This window comes from Vidua macroura, chromosome 6, assembly GCF_024509145.1.
Source record: "Vidua macroura isolate BioBank_ID:100142 chromosome 6, ASM2450914v1, whole genome shotgun sequence".
Lineage (NCBI taxonomy): Eukaryota > Metazoa > Chordata > Aves > Passeriformes > Viduidae > Vidua > Vidua macroura.
Genome location: NC_071576.1, coordinates 16,534,176 through 16,551,553, shown reverse-complemented (window position 1 = coordinate 16,551,553; position 17,378 = coordinate 16,534,176). Strand labels below are relative to the sequence as shown.

The following is a 17,378-nucleotide window of genomic DNA, read 5'->3' as shown; positions in this document are numbered from 1 at the left end:
GGACTTAATGCAATTTCAAAAAGCATATACTGAGAAGAACACAGCCAGTCAGAAGTCAAGTCAGTAACAGTTTGTTCCCAAAGCAACAAGTACACTATTAACAGCTTCTTTAACTGTGGCACATTAATAGTGTCATGTCTTTCATTTTACTGATGTAAAGTGCTACTGATTTTTTCAATGAATAAGTTTATTCTGTTACTACCCCCTTAATAAAAGGATCCAGCTCTAACTTTTGCTTTCTTGTCTTCGCACTGAGACTCAGTTCAAAGAAAGTATATAGTATGAGACAATTTTATACCAAAAAGCAAAATATAACAAGCATGCTTCCAGTTGAGTGTATACATTAGAAGAAAGCAGACAAAAGAATGTAAGAAAGCAATTCAAATAAAGAAAATAATAAGTATGCAATTATGCTAAGCCATAGCATGAAAAAAGTTATGACAAAAAAATGGCTTCCACAGGAGAAAAATCAGCACATACAGATACTATTTCTAACAATCTTAAATGTTTGTACTTTTAACACATAAAGCTTAAAAAAGAAGATTTAAATAAGCCTTCACTGCTGTTACCTGAAAAGAATCACCACTGAGTCTAAGAAACTATCACAATTCTTGAGCAAATAAACTGTCAAATCCTTGAGCAAGGTATCATTTAATTTAACATGTTTTAAGTATCTTCTGTGGTTATTCCAGTTGCTTCATGGCAGAATATTGTATTTAAAATATTGTAATTAGTTTCAACAGCATCTACAGTCATCACTTAACGTAACTGTGAGGTTTCAACACATTCTCCCTTGCATTAGATCGATTAAGTATTGGTTTGAAAACACTGCATGGTGCATAACTCCACAGTGAAGCATTTTAAAACAGCATCACTTTTTTACTGAGCATTAGTTATATTACAGTACTATCAATAATACCTAAGAGCTCACACCAGGATAAAGCTTTCACTGCCAGAGTAAAGATGGCTTTTCTCTATTTGTTTATAGCAATGACCAGAATGTTTCTCAAGTTAGGAAATTAAACTTCATCAGCAAGAACATCTTAGGAAGGTTGCAGCATCTCTGCTACTGGAGGCTTTTAAGAATGAATCACCACCAGGGGTGATGCAGGTGTAACTGATTGGGTCTTGGGCCAAGCAATTAAGGGACCTCTTTGAGGTCCAGCATCCTCGGAATCCTGTTTTCAGCAATTCCGTGTGGCAGCAAACATTGCCAGCTGACAGATGGTCACTTGCTGAAAGCAAAGAGAACTAGCTCCATTCTGATCAGGCCACTAGCTTTTAATGCCATCCAGTAAGCAGCAACCTCTGACACACCTAATGCATGAGTCTTAGCTGTCATAGGCTTGAGACTGAACAAAGCTTCTTGACTGCCCTGATGGTCTAGATTTCTGAAGCAAAAAACTCAGGCTATGGGCAAAATTGCATATCAAAAAAGTGAAAAAAAAAAAAAAGAAAAAACCAAAAAAACAAACACCACAACAAATGCCAACCACTCTTCCTACAAATGCCATTCCAAGATACCCAAGGAATCCTTGGATTCCTAAAGCTTGAGCAATCTTTTAGATTTGACAAAGATTAGATTATTTTAGACAAAAGACATTTCTGGTGCAGCAATACTACTAGAGCAGGATGAAGTCAGACAGGCATGCTTACTCGACTTCTTTTTTTACTTCACACACACAGAGTCAACCCCATTATCAACCCACTAAAGTAGCCTTTTCTGAAAGGGGTCCCTCAAAAAGAATCCTGTTAACCCGAGTGAATAGAACAGCTTTGCACTGCAAGCCTAACGATTACCTGCTATAGTTAAGAGTATTCCAGGCCAAGAAAAATTTGGCCAATCTGTTAATGAAGAAAAGAAGGCATGGGAAGTAGCATTGAATGACTGACAAGAGTTTAACAGTAAGATGGGCTATTTCAGAGGTACTGCCTAAAGACAAGAGGAGGTCAGGCTACTACTAGTCTGAACTTGAAGACTGACCCTTATGAAACCACCAACTTACGTTGTACCTAAAATGCAATAGTTGTAATACTAGCATGATCCCAGACCAATGGTAAAGGTAACAAAGAGACAAAATTCAAAAAATTTACAAATCCAGCCAATGTTTCCATCAGCAGGAGAGAAAGACATCCTCACATAAAGGCTTAATTGTTTATAATTTCATTTTTGCCAACCCCACTCAGATCCACACTGACCATTTCAGAAAATCATGATTGCTTTTACCTAGGAATATGCAACATTTACTTATGAATATTAAAGCTTCCTTGTATCTACCTCTAACTATTTAAATTTAATAGCAAGGTTTCAATTTTTTAGCATGTTAAATTTAAACTTTAAAAGCTTTACTTCTGAAACGGAAAAAGATCCTCTCAGGTGATTTAACAGCTTAATTTCTAAAAGAATCTATATGAATTACAACCTCACTGTCAGCCATTAATGACTGATAACACCCTAAAATTTAGTATCATTTAACTAGCATAAAAGTCCTGCAGCCCTTGATGATAGTCCACATTCATGATTATTCCAAGCTACTCAGCAATGCATCTGACTTAATACTGACCAAAAAATAAAAAAGCATAAACACCCTAAAAAGAACAAAAGCCATTACTTTTGTCTGTATATGGGGCTGTGTGTCCCTTTAGCAATGGAGAAACAGTTTTTTTGTTCATTACCATCAGTAATCCTACAACATCTAAAAATCTCCAACATTGTGCTGAAACCCACAATACAACAATGAACATTATCCATACTAGGATCTGACTAGGACAGAGTTATGGAGCCAACACCAACCCTAAAATGGATTAGGTAAAAAATGGAGCATCTTATTTAATAATGCATTAAAATTACTGGTTTTTTCCCCAAACACACTCTGAAAATTTAACATAATTATCAAGACCATGTCTTAACACAGATTAGGTTTTTCAAATTTTACAAATTTTTACAATTTTACAAAATTTTTAACAAATTAAATTGTCACAAATTTTCAACTATATGTTTTCTTTTTTCCAAAAAAGTGCATATTCAAAAGTGCTGTGCTACAATGCGCAACCTCCAATTTTGGTTATCTGTGAAAAAAAAAATTGAAAAAAATATGCTATGCAATACAAAAGTGCTATCTTCCTAAAGACTGTTCCAATTACCAAAACCTCAGCTAGAAAACAAGGTCATACATAAGAGTAATGCTTCCAACATTTAGCTTAAAAATAGTGCATCTTACCCCCTGTTCCAAGAACTTTCAGGAGCTCAAAGTTTTCAATGCCAACTTTCTCTGCATGGCCTGTCAAATTTGCTGAAGGGGAAAAAAAAAAAAATCACATCAGATACATAGTACACCAAAACATCACTCTGACATATTACTACAGCCCCAGTAAAACCAAGTTAGCAGTTGACTTAAATAATCAGTGCTAAGAAGACATCCCAATTTCATACTGTATTCAACTTGAAAAGCAAAGGAAAGCAATTTTCTTGCTGCCATCAGTGTACTCAAAGGTGTAAAATCACAGAACAGTAATTGAAGCCCATCTGTATACACCATCTTCCAGTGTATCACTGGGCACCTTTGAGAAGAGTCCAGCTCCACCTTGTCTGTAATCTCCAATCACATAGTTACAGACAGCAATCAGGCCACCTCTTAGCCCTGAATACTCTAATTTGTTTTTGGATTTTATAGTGTGTGGGATGACAAACAGAGCTGCAACAACTGTTCATGCATTTAACACAGGATTGTTAAAGACTCTCCATTAATATCAAGTAGAAATTACCTTAAGTCCACATAACTCACAAGTATGGAAAAATCTAAGCTGCTACAAAGTTGTGTCATTTGTTGCACAGTCTGGAAGCAGGAGGTTTTATGTTTCTACAAATCTATACCACTTTGTATGTTAGACAAAATAAGTACCCATTTTCTAAGCAGGGATGTAAAGACCACTGTTTGAAAAAAGGGATTGTGCAAGATTGCTTTGTTGTTTATTGCCTTTTTTTTTTCATTTCCTAAGCTCCTTAAGAAAGCTTTAAGCAGCTGCCATTTTTCCGTCTTTGATTCCTGTCACATTATTATGCATCCATTTGCATCAACATGACTACAAACCATTCAGCAAAAGCCCTCACTGAAATGATCCAGGCTAAAAAGCAGCAAGACAAAAAAGTAACTAAGCTTGATAATTCACATTAGTTCAGTTAGACTCAGTTCATATTAGAAGTTCAGTTCCCTGATTCACTTTACTGAGCAGCTTCATAAGCACAATTAAGGATGCAGCATCAAGTAGCAAGTCAATATGCACCACAGGAGCCGAACTGAAGCTCGCTGTACTGCTCCTGATTGCAAACAGAACAAATACTCCTGCTAGAGCTACATCACAGTCACTGCTTAAGACAGCAGTAAGGAAGTCACACTCATGTGCCAATAAAGGAGTTATAGCAAGTAAGGCAAACCTAGACTGAGTTAGTGTCTATACAATTAGGGTCTGTTCTGTCACAGAAAGTAAACTATCTCCAAGCAATTTAATATTACATATTACTCTTCTTAACAAGTACTGAAAATGGTACTCAACATACACAGTTTTAAAACATTGTCTTTCCTGTCAGGGACATCAGTAGTCACAGACTATTCTAAAGAGACCAGGGCTAGAGTATCCATCTTTTAATGAAGGAGAGGACATCACTGAAGAGATTCAGGACACAGAACTTCTCTGGACACCAGCAAAGTAAATGCTGAACTTGGGGTGGGAAAAAAGTTTTCACTTCAAAATCCACCAATTTGGATCTTCCACAATGGACTATTCCAGAAAGGTTTTACTTTCTCACATCCTTTAAGAGCATCAGCAGAAGGCTTTTCAATTAAAAACGCTTCTAGAAAGTAAACAGTCACTTAATCCTACCATATTCTTGGAACTGAATAGGAAGAGTGGAACCCAGAGAAATGCTACATCTCCAGTAACATGCTGAAGATTTGCAGTGCTGGCTGTGATCCTAAAAAGAGATCAAGTCTTAAAACTCAATCTATTAATCTAAACTGTACCATAAACTCACATTCAATAACATTAGTAAAAAACCTTTTCCACTTTCATGAGGCTACACAATAAAAAGCTGAGTGCTATCTGGTTTGAATTATTATGTACTTGTTTCAATGTGAGCCGTAATTTTGCACTCTCCCCTTAATTCCATTTTTACTTTCACTTAGGATGCTTAATGGCCTTATCCTAAAAAAAAAAAAAAAGTCTGAGGGTTACTGTAATATTATTTTCATAATAAAAGGAGAAAATTACACCACAAATAAGCATATGATAACTGCAAAATAAGACCCACCTAATTCTTTTTACATTATACTGAGGAAAAAAGCCATCCCACAAGAAAGCTAAAGGATGCTGCATAACACACACAAGTATGACAGGACACTTGAGACAAACTCTCACAATTACTCCCTATAAAGCAAGAAGTAAAATTGTCCTTCGTTAAAAAATAGGAATAACAAATCTTCAAAGCTATAAGAAAAGATGAAAATTTTCCAGAAAGTGCTCCTCCCAATGTTGCCACATGGCAATGGTTTTGCTCCAAGAGGCTCAGTTGCAGCGCTCAGTCCATCTCTGAAGTCATACTGCAAGAAAAGCAAGTTGAAGAGCCTGTTTCTGCCATTTTCTAATAACACCCCTAGAGCAGTCCTTTGTCTTCATCTGCTGAAAGCAGGTGCAGCACTTTCACACTCTAGCAGAAATGAAGTGCAGTTTCTCCAGGATAAAAGTTGTCATTCCAACATTTCCTTCAACCTGCTTTCCAAAGCATAAACCTCAAAAGATCAATTATTCTATTCACCACTCATTCCCAGGAACCTGAATGACCATTTCTTCAGGACCTTTCACGAGGAATGCTCTCTGCAGTTACAAAACTGTTTCAAAACTGAGGATTTTAAAGGATTGCAATGAGACCACTACTACTACTATGACTGACAGAACAGTGAAAGGCTTCTCACCTCACAGACATCACTGTGCTGGAAATGGTATCAGAACCCAACCCAACAATTGCCTGTGCAAAATGCACAGCCTATCTGTAAAGACTGCAATGGGATGTACACTGGTGAACAGAAAGCAGCTTCAGAAACAGAAAATTTACTTCTCCACACACTTTTTTCTTCAACCGTCTGGACACATCAGTTAAAGAAGTGCACCAAGGAATGGAACAGAGTTAGGACAGGAAGAGAAACACTACGCAAGTCAACAAGATGAGAGTTTCCCCACAAATAATACGAAGCTACACATGACACTAAAAAGGGATGGTTGTACATAATGGGGGGGTGGGGGGGAAGGTAACAAATCCCCTTGGAGATTAGCTCACTGCATACTGACACAAATTAGAAGAATCCTGCATTTACTAATACTCTACTGCAGTCCACACCAAACAGCATTGAACCAACATGGTTAAAGAGAGTATGCAGCTGAGGTCAACAGCAAGAGATAACACATCAACTCAGAAAAAAATAGCAAATGGAAAGGCTAGGACATCATAGCATCCATAAAAATAAAGAGGAAACAGAGATACTAGTCACCATCATCATCTCTCAAGGCAGGAAGAAAGGAAATATCCAGAAATACTACCACTACCACTGCAAAGACAAGCCTCCCTCTACATGCAGGGACACCAGTGCACAAAGACTAGTGCTGTCATTTTCAGTCCCCTGGAAACAGGGCAGCCTGTCTATCCAGACTACAAGTTCTCCTTGATGGAGGATCTCCAGATGATGTAAGAGATATGATTGTCATCTGCACTACACCTGAACTTTGAGAAGGCCAAGACTGAACTAAGAATTGTGCAAGCTGGTACTGTGCAATGATTCTATAAGCTTTTAATTGCACTTCTATGATCTTGAGAAATAACATTTGAACACTGTTTGTTTTCATGTTAAAATGTGCTCTGTCCTCTGCTTCTGGACTCTACTGCATACAGGTCTTGAAGCGGACAAACAAAGCTAGAGCTTCCTCTACTGAACTAGATCGAGCTCTGCTTGAAGTTGAAACTTGTCTCTGCAACACTTCAGTTTCATCGAGCCGAACAATGAACCTCAGGCAATTTTAAGAGCAGAGAAAACAAGAAAGAAAACTAAACAGAAAACATTCTGCAATACTCCAAATATTAAGTTGCAATGTCTAGTATCAGTATTAACTTGATCCTAAACTACTTCTTCAGAGAATGGCCCATCCCCACTCACCTAACAGATCTACTGCAGTCACAGCATCAAAGAACAGATGTTGTTTTAAAACTTATATGTTTATGCCTTACTCAGACTGGAGAGAGGGTGCACACTCTTTTGAGGGGGAAAAACCGCAATAGCATGCAATAGAAACTATGCAACTATTATTTATTAGACACAGAAGAAAATGCATATATTATACTGTTTATCTGCTACATAGAGTTATACTTCATTACTACAGCAACTAGAACTATTTCTGAAGGAAGTAAAAGTATCCTCAAGTCCTTGAAATCCGAGACCATTGCCACCGAGTGTCAGGTCATTGAACAAGAGCACCATTTAATCAGCTCAGGGTACTATCTTACAAGTGTTAAGTGGAATTTAAAAACCATTACATCTTAAGAATCTTTTTCTTAGGCAAAAGAAAGAATGTAGAGCAAGAAGAAAACACACACAGAGTTCTGAACTGGTGTGAAAGAAAAGAATACACAGTTCATGTTGCTCTGAACGCCAGGGTATCAGTTGAGGTAACTGGGCTGGTAACTGCTGATTCTCTAGAATATTAGATGCTTAAAGGTAAGACCACCTGATCTGAGAAAAAAAAAAAATCAAAAAACTTGAAAAAAATTTGGAAAAAATTCAAGCTCTCACAGAGCTGCTGATTCCATTCTAGAAGGCTTGGAAGCCAAACTTTACACAGTCAAAGATGACAAAGACCTCTGAAGTACTAGCTTATATAATATGTATACATATATGTATGTACATGTATGTTTAACAGCATACATGTATGCTGCATGGAATACAGTATGTGGAAATTCAGAAGCATAAAATGCTGTGGAAAACAGTAAGATACTGTCATTGCCATCATGAAAATAGAAGATAGAAGACTATCGCACCAAAGATATTACTTGCATATAGAAAGTTGAAATACATATAAAAGCCTAGACATCTGAGATTAATGATGTAAACTTACAGAAGTCTGAACTGGAAAATGCTCCATGTTAAGATCCATTTGCATTCAGCAGCAGCCCTTTTTCTCTTACAGAGGCAACTTTGCTATGAGGTTTTATCATAACTGTGAGCTGAATCACTATGAGGTCACCAAGACTGAACCCTGAGGCACCTCCATGGTCAGCTAGAAACTTAATGTGTAGCAACACTTACGTCACATAATTGCAAAAAAAACCCAAAGAAAATGTAATTAGACAAGATGCTAATGAAAAAAATTGCTACAGATAATCTAATGCTGAACAGAGTTAAAACAATCAGGTATCTAAAGATTGCGCATATCTTCTCAAACAAAAAATTATATCTAAGTACAAGATATGAATCAACTTCAGTTTTCTCTATCATTAGTAATGAACGAAATAATTTATAAAAATTCAGTCACAGGCACCTTGGACACAGCATCAAAAGCAACAGAATACAAATTAATTTATCAACAAAAAATAGCAACTGGTAACTTACATGCTGATGGAAGGTATTTACATATTTGGTTATGCAGACATTAACAAGGAAACTTAAGAATTATCCTCTCCCAGGTAAAGCTTTTATAACCATCTATCCAAGACAGCATAAAATATTTACATGTGTTCAGAAAAATGAGAAGAGGAAACAGTCACAATAGATCCCAAAACAAAACAAAAACCCAAATAAACTGATTGCATGTAATGTGAGTCTTTCACAAACCAGTCTGCCTATCTACAGACTGAGTCAGAAGCAAAGAAATCTCAGTAGGACTTGCACCTCATTGTTGGGATTCTGTAGGGGGGAGGAGACAGAGAGCATGTTTACCATAAGATACCAAATTATGCAATGATGGGGATAGAACAGAAATATTTATGTGAAAAATATATTGGGGAAACATCCTCAGATACCCAGGCCTTGTCATATGACTGAAGAACTCCAGCAAGTGTTCTTTGAACTGTCTTCTGAATAAAATTTTAAGATTTATTAACATGGCACGTAAGACTCCTAATTCTTTTGTGGAATCAAGCATGAGCTTTTCAACTATCACATTTAGAATATATTGGATCAGAGCTAATAAAAAGGCTGACAATGAAGACTGCATCTATTAGTCCTCATTTATATTACACATTTTAGAACATCACTGGAACAATGACAGCAAAATGATCAGTTGTACCAGACCGTTGTACAGATCATTTTAGCCAGGTTTGTTGGATTCCAAAACCTGGAGGGGGGGAAAACAAACAAACAAATCCCACTCAACAAAAAAACAAAAAGCCACAAACACAAGCCAGGAAAGATCAATGGCCATAATCAAGGCTACCAGAAGATAAATAACAATAAATTCCTAGACTACAAAGAATTTTTAGAAAATATTGATTGTGTAAAGAGTAAAATCGGGAGATATAAGCAGTATTAAAGATGATTAATAAACTTAAAATACTCTTTGTAGTTCCCACAATCCAAGAAAACATATATTTTAGTGCTCAAAAGAGAAAAGTAGAAGCAAAAGCAATGCAAGCTTTGAAATAGTCAACTATTAGTACCTCCTGATCCCTAAACAATATACAAAATTATTGTTAATATTAACATATTATACAATATTATTTTATTATATATAATATATTGTTTAGTATGCAATGTTATATTATAACATATTAGCATATTATATCTGTATATTGTAAGTAAGTAAAACAAAAAAACTGTCTTAGAGAAAATTTTATTTTAAAAGTATCTTTTTAGTCTCATAAAGTTTCCTTTTAAAAATAGAAAAAATAAAGTACTCTACAGGTGCCAGATGTACCTGCACAGTGAAGGCTGAGTTCTCTATTCAGTGCATGATCCATCATGTTTTTTAGTCATAGGAATTTTCACAATTCCCTAGAATGTAACACGAACCTTCTAGTTTACAAATAAATCCATTCTAATTGAAGTTCCCATTCAAGAAGGTATAACTAAGAATTTGTAATATTAAACCCTATAGATAATCCACGTATTTATTTTCTGAAGCCTTTTATAGTTTCATACTGAATTATAAGTTTGACTCAAGGGGAAGTTTCAAATTCTTGTGCCTTTGGAGTTCTGCAGGCTGTTGCCTTTTAACTTCTGGGCTATCCATGCCTTTTCACATGCATGTCTGGCAAACTGCAAACTAAAGCAAGTTCTTTAGCCCAAAGATTGTGATAACATTAAAACAAATCCAGTATCCTCTTCAAAACAGACCTGCTAAAAGGAAAAGAACAACACTTTGCTTTTGTAAAGCAAAACAAACAATGTATATAGAGCCCATTGCCCATATATTCACGGAGTATCTCAAGTTCCTGTCAAGATCCCAGTTTTGATAATCTCTGCCTCTCCCTGGGCAAAGCAGGGAGTTCACAAGCATGCCACAAGATGGGCAACCTCCTACCAGTCACTCACACACACTTAAGGTATAACATCCTTTGATCCTTTTTTCCAGAAACAAGAGGAGATGGGGAGGAAATCTCACTCTTAACTGTTCTGTTTCCTTCTTATCTTATGACATCACAAGCCTTTTCTTCCCTTTCCATACCCTTCTCTATCATGTAAAATATTTCCTCTGATAGGCTTTATGTTTTTTGCCATTGTTCAGTTCTGAAGCATCACCAAGCAACAGAAAAGTTAAGATGCAACAATGTTCTTTTTTCAGTGTAAACAATATGTATTTTCTAAGGTCTGCAAAAATATTTAAAATTTGCATTAACTCTGAATGTTAGCCTTCAAAAAATAAAATTTTTCCAAGATTCCAGAAATAAATGCTAAAGAAAACATCGTTTTCTTATTATTTTCACCAGAGAGCTTCAGTGAGAATCAGAGACAGTCACCACTTCCTACTATTTCAACTTTGGCATAGTTTTGCTTCTACTTCCTGAAAAGAGATTCCACTTTCCCCAAAAACTCATTTTTCTTCCCAAAGTGAGGCAAGAAAGACAGTAACTATTTTGAAGTGGCCGAATTGTGAACATTCTATTAAGAACAAAAATGGTTTGGTGTTAGGAAAAGTTAGGAAAAGAAAAAAACTTGATAAATACAATTAGAAGAATATAATTATTAAATTATATGTGTCCTAAAAGTCACTGCTCTGTTTTATCTGCAAAACATCATATATATACACACAGAGCAGTGCCCAATATTTGTGACAGAGCACATCACATGCTATCACACAGAGGCACTCAAGCGTTCCTTCCCTATCACAGACCCAATCTACATGCTTATCAAGTGATGTTTTTCCAGCAATTACCTTTTGGTCATACAAGAGAGGAATTTCAGGGCTCTAAGTCTATGAGATATAAAGCTAAAATTAAACCTGTCCCTACATATCAAAGCCAGCATTGTAATTTCAAAGTTTAAAAGAAGTCAAGCTGTGGTGTGATAGGGTTAACGATCAGCTGGTCTATGTAGCAACAGCACTGCATAATGCTCTAACTTAATGCATTTTCATATGCTTCCATACTTGCTTGGAGCTAACAATAATCATCTGTTTCACTCTTTAAGATCCTCATTTCATCTTAAATTCAAATTCTAAAGTATGTTCACTTACTCACTTGACCATAATGCCCGTCCTCATTTAGGACTTTTAAAGCAAACCCAAGACAAGAAATTGCAAATGACAACTGTAACTGCGGGTTTACCTGCATTCAGTTGATTTGAATTAGTGAGCTTGTTAGCAGGGGGTTCAAGTAACAACTTCCAAAATATGAAAAGATACTCCCTTCTCAAAGAAGCCACTACTTCTACTACAATAGTAAATTCTTTAAAAGCACTCTGGAGACTGACCTCTTTTTCATCTGCCAACTGATAGCTACTTTCAATCTGTAATTCTAAATTATTAAATTAGTCACAAAGCTAGCACCATCAAGGAAAGAACACAGAGATGAGGGAAACACTGGAATCTAAACAAATTGCACAATAAAGGATAATCATGATATAGAACATATTTAGGAACGACAAAGATCCGCTGGTTCCAAATTCTAGTTCTTGCCTGTCCTCTCACTCTCTTTCCCAAAATGAAGCAAAATTAAATAATCATGCTGAATATGCTTTAAAGATGTGGTGGGTTGACCCTAGTCAGCAGCTAAGCATCCACACAACCAGAACCAGTACAAAAAAACCTTTGAACATCCAAAGTATCCTATACCTTTATATATTTCGGTATCAACAGAAGCTGACTGCAACTTTTCTCCTCAAATTATTGTATCTCTGTGCATTGTATAGAGCAGTTCTGAAACAGTATCTCCATACGTCTTGCATAGCAATGACACTATTGACACCTTCAGGAGTAGGAGTCTCCCAGGAGTACATGACAGAGCAGCTCCCTCCTCCACCCTAGTGCTCCAGAAATAGACAAGTCATTGCTAGAAAGCATTTTTCAGAACGCAGAGTTTTCTAAACACTGAATATGGAGAAGAGAACAAAGACAGGAAAAGCAACTTATTCCTACCCAATTGAATTTCAGAAGCTTAAAAGACAAACAAGGTTGAGAATTTTTAAAATAAAAGTGAGAACTGGTACTTCATACAGCTATATTATGATCAGGGTTAAAATCAAAGTTGCTTATTATGCTACATTGTTTATTCCTCAAACTATCTTTAAATAACGGCCCCTCAGGGATACATGTTCTCAGCCTTTATAAAAGAAATCTAGAAAAAAAACAGACATAGCTATGTAAATATATTGAATAAATGCGTCCCATTTCCTTTCCCCTTACCTTTTCCTCTTCCACACTTAAACGTAGCAACACCTATCGAGACAACTGTTTTCCAGCAGCTCCCTTGCTTCTTCTTGAAAGAAGGAAACAACAGTCCCTTCGATTTCTGTAGCTATCAAGAGACCGCCTTTTTTTTTTCTTTCCCCCCGCGCTCCTCCTCCCCCGCCAAGCCGTGTTCCTCTGGGGCAGCTCCCGCGACCCCAGGACCGAGGGACAGCGGGGCAGGAGGCAGAACGCCACCGGGGAGACCCAGCACCACCACCTGCCTTTCACATCGGCCCATTCGAGAATATCAACTACATCAACCCTGCCAGCAGCTCTCTCAAACTTTTGCAGTGAACGGCATCATATGCTTACTCTCACTTCATCATGGAGAAAAAGATGATGACAATGAAGGACATGGTTAACAGCACCTTCATTGTTAATCAATATAGAGACTATACATTCTGATTATGTTTTACACGCTCTTCTAAATTGACGTTAAAATTTAGATTTACTGCAGTGTTCAAGTTGCCTGGAAACTCCTGAGAAGCAGAGAACCCCTATTAAAACGAAATAAAGCTCTTCCCCAACACAACAACGGAGGATTTCTGTTGTACCTTTAAAGGTCATACATATTTCACATGTTGAACTACTTCTCCAGAGGGTCGTCAAGTAACTACCGAGCTACAAGAAGATTCATAGACTGAAAATCCAGATAACTCTGTGGTTACGTGTTGGCACATTCCCCTCCCTACAATTCCGGCATTTCACCGAGGTCAAAGAAAAGCTGTCACATAAAACGACTTCATTTAGGACTGGAACAAACCGGCCCCCCCAACATAGTCATAGAAGTCTATCAAATACACAGCTTACAAAAAAATAATGTTTATAAGACAGCCTGGCTATCCTTTATCTCCTTCAAAAGCGTCAAATACCATCAGGAAGTGGGACAGGGGAGCCAGGCATGGAGCAGAAGTCGAAGTGAACTACTTTTTTCAGAAATAAGGCCCCCTCCCCGCCCCCATCGTACACGCTCCTGCCCTTATATCCAGCTCGTCCTCTTTTTCCCCCCGCCACTGAGATTTCCCTACCGGTCCCAGCCAACTCTCGGAGCTCCCTGCTCAGCCGTGTTTTCCCCAGCCCGGGCCGCCCGTGCCCCTCCGCCCCCGCGCGACCCCCGGGCCCGCCCGCTCACCGTTCCTCAGCTCGTGCTTCACCGTGAGGAGCGGCAGCTCCGCTTCCCCCGAGGGTCCCTCCATGTCCTCACGGGCGGCTCCCCTGCCCCTGCCGCTCCCCTGAGTGTGAGCGCGGCGGCGGGGGGATGTCACCTGGCCCGAGATGGATTCTATTTTCCAGGGACGGTCCGGGGCAGAGGAGCCATGCAGGCGCGCTGGGGTCTGCCGCTCTCCCCCCCGCCTTGTTGGAAAACGGGGGGGAGGGGGGGGAAGGGAGAGGCGGACGTGGGGGAAGAAAACCCCAAACCTACACCACCCAACAACAAACAGTTATTAAAATCTAGGGAGGCACACGCACGACGGCTTCCCTCCCCCGGCGCTCAGAACCAGCCCATGTCCTTGCGCCTCCCCTCCCCCGGGCTCCGGCCGCCCTCCCCGCCCGACAGCGGGGAGCCGAGCGGAGCGGAGCGGAGCGGAGCGCGGCCGGGATAGGCTGAACGGCGCGGGGGGAGGAGTGGGAGCGCCGCGGGGAGCGGCTCCTGCTCAGGCGCTCGCGCCCCCTCCCTCCCCGGGCCGGGCGCTCATTGGCCGCGCGCGCCCGCGAGCCCCGGCTGCCGTCGGGCAGAGAACGTTCCCCGCGCGCCGCCCCCGCCCTTCCGCCGAGCGCCGCGCGCCCCCATTGGCTCGGCGGCTGCGCCAACCGCCGGCTCCGCCCCCCGTCTTCCCCCCGGCCCTACTCCCCGATCTTGTTTGTAAACATTCCCGCCCGCCTCTCCCGCTGACCCCCGACCCCCGCAGGAGGGCGGGCGCTGCGCTGCCGAGAGGTAAGGGAAGGCGCTGATTGACCACTGGAGCTGGCAATCACCTGAGGGAGGGGCCGTGGCGCCCTTCCTCGCGTTACGGGCTGATTCCATCGTACGCGAAGGGGGGAGCGGCCGTGGGCTGACCCACTCGCAGTGGCGGCCGGGGGGGGGGGGGGGGGGGAAGCTGAGCTCCAGCCTGGCGCAGGGGATGCGGCAGCGGGATGGGAAGCGGGGTATCTCCGCGGAGGGGCGGGGAGCAGCGGGGCACAGCCGGGGACGGGGGGATTTCCGCAGGGCCCCGGCCGCCCGCCCGCTGAGCCCCGCCTCCCCGCACGGGAGGCGCGGGCGGTGCGTGCGGGCTCGCAGCGGCGGCGCGGCCGGGCGGGAGAGGTGCGGCACGGCGATATGTCCGCCTGCAGCCCGCGGCCGCGCGCCCGGGCCACCGGGCTCAGGGGCCCCACAACACGGGGGCGCGGGTGGCGGGGCGCCCGGGGCACGCAGGGACCCCGGGTCGCCCCTGATGCCGCCTTCGCACTTGGCCGGGGCCGTGGAGGGGGCGGCGAGCGTAGTCGCCTCTTGGGAGGTCGCAGAGGCCGCACGTCCTCAAGTCCAACCAGCCTTGGTGATCGCTGGGAAGGCGCAAGGCCTGCAGGGTTGTCGCAGCTCAGGAGGTGCCTGGCAAGGGCTTGCTTGCCGTAAGGTGGGAGTGGGCGAGGTTGCTGGGTAGGTATATCCATGTGCCCCGTTCACCTTGCCTTGCCTGGGACGCGCTCATCTGGTCCCTTTAGCTGCGAGGGAGACGCTGTCCTCACAGAGGGCTTTGTTTTTGTTGTTGGGGGAGATACGGTTCAGAACATATCGGATCTGTTCATCTCAGTTAAGCCTCTCAGTCTGTTGTGTTTTGGAGGCAAACTGGTATTTCTAAAGCTGTCCTCATTTCCTTGCAACAGATAACGCAAATGACTTTTCTCTCCGTTTCTTATTTATGGTAATTTCTGACTTGTTGCTCTTGAATGCCACTGCTTCTATCCTTACACACAAGCTGCTAATTCACAATGCCATGTCTCAGCAGTAGTGTTCACACAGAGTCTAATTAAGTTACATCAAGGATCAATGAAATAAAATGTCTTAGGTTAATCCATTATTCACATTCCAGTATTAAATATTTGTGTGTTTGTACACATATATGTAAAAAATGCACATACATGTATGCGTTTCTACAATTTCTTGTGGAGTGATGAGCTATTTAAAGTCAGCAAGAGTTTCTGCTTCGTAATTGTTTATATACCAGACCTCAGGTTTATGGTGCCTTTACAGTCGACATCCCAGAAATTAATAATACTACCTAAGGGTTTCATAGTATTTTTGATAAAACTTTTGAAGGTGTTTCCCACCAAGCACTGCAGTTGTTCTGTTGAGATATCTGCCTGTGGCATATGGTACACACATAACTCCTCCAAAAATGTCCATCCAGTTACTGCCTTTCCACCTGTATTATATCAAAACTATGAAAATAGAAATTCTGAACATGGGAGATGTTTTCCAGCTGGAAAATACTTGATTCCCTAACTTCTGTTACTTTTTTTTTTAGAAGCATCACTATTGCAGAGAAAGTAAATATTATATCATATATAATATTAAAGGGAATATTCAGTATACTGTAAAAGGGAAAATGGAGATACTAAACTGATTAAATTATTTGTTAACTTATTAAATTAATTTGTTTTTGCATCTTTGTAACTAAGGCTGCTCTGTACATCTGGTGGGGACTGTGAGACTTACTTCTTCATTACAAGGCATAACAACCACTTCTGATTGTTCCATGCCCCAGATACTAGATTTTAAAGAGCCTGGTGCTATATTTCATCCAGTGGCTCTACTAGCCTACACTTGGACTAACTGTCCCTGGCAGCCTCAGAGGAGAGAAGCTGAAATCTGACTCCAGTTACCAGCACTCAGTGTGAAGGGTGCTGGCATTGAATCCAGTAGTTGTTAATAGTCTTGGTTTCAGATGTTCATAGTTTGACCGGCTGAATCTGCTCATTGGCCCCCGGCTGAAAATTTCTCCTTTCAAATTTCAGCTAAAACAGCTTTTAAAAATGATGCAATAACCCTAAAATACAAACCACGAATACACATCCATGCTGACAATGCATATAATAAAACACAGTGATTACTGTGTATATTTCAGTTTAAGATGTGACTGGCCTTGCAAAGTACTACTGCATGAAGTGGAAGTTCTTTATTATCACTGAGGGATCCCCTGATGGACTTGAAACATGGTCATTCCATTTAGAAAAAAAATTAAGATTTTTTTACATAACAGTTTCTCCAGTGTTAAAATGTTTTTGCAGTGGGATTCCTGTGTCATATCCAGAAACAGCAAAGCAGCCCTGCTTGAATGCTTGGAAAGAATCCCACCTTTTGACAGACAAAAGAGCTATACTTGCACTGAAATACTAAACCTCCTGTCAGTAGTCCATGAGTACAAGACTTCTCAAGTTTTCCTTTCAGCTGAGCTTTGGGAGCAGTGGAGGGT

At 40.6% G+C, this 17,378-nt stretch overlaps 2 protein-coding genes across 8 annotated transcripts in view; one reads left to right on the top strand and one right to left on the bottom strand.

Annotated features, from left to right (window-relative positions):
- RPS6KA5 (ribosomal protein S6 kinase A5) overlaps positions 1-14,568 on the bottom strand; it is a 64,913-nt gene extending 50,345 nt beyond the window's left edge. Inside the window, exons 1-2 of one of the 4 annotated variants that reach the window (XM_053980132.1) lie at positions 14,057-14,568; positions 3,222-3,293 (exon numbers count right to left, since the gene is read on the bottom strand). In XM_053980132.1, the coding sequence (XP_053836107.1) occupies positions 3,222-3,293; positions 14,057-14,120 (136 nt within the window). In that variant the 5' untranslated portion in view covers positions 14,121-14,568. Of the gene's footprint in view, positions 1-3,221; positions 3,294-4,881; positions 4,950-8,157; positions 8,208-13,952; positions 13,992-14,056 lie in introns of those variants that run through there. The other 3 variants (XM_053980138.1, XM_053980133.1, XM_053980137.1) reach the window with 3 other exon arrangements.
- Positions 14,569-14,736: 168 nt separating this feature from the next.
- Positions 14,737-17,378, top strand: part of DGLUCY (D-glutamate cyclase) — a 47,020-nt gene continuing 44,378 nt past the window's right edge. For all 4 annotated transcript variants that reach the window (XM_053979692.1, XM_053979694.1, XM_053979693.1 and 1 more), the window contains exon 1: positions 14,737-14,860. The gene's annotated coding sequence lies outside the window, so the exon portion shown is untranslated. The remainder of the gene's footprint in view (positions 14,861-17,378) is intronic.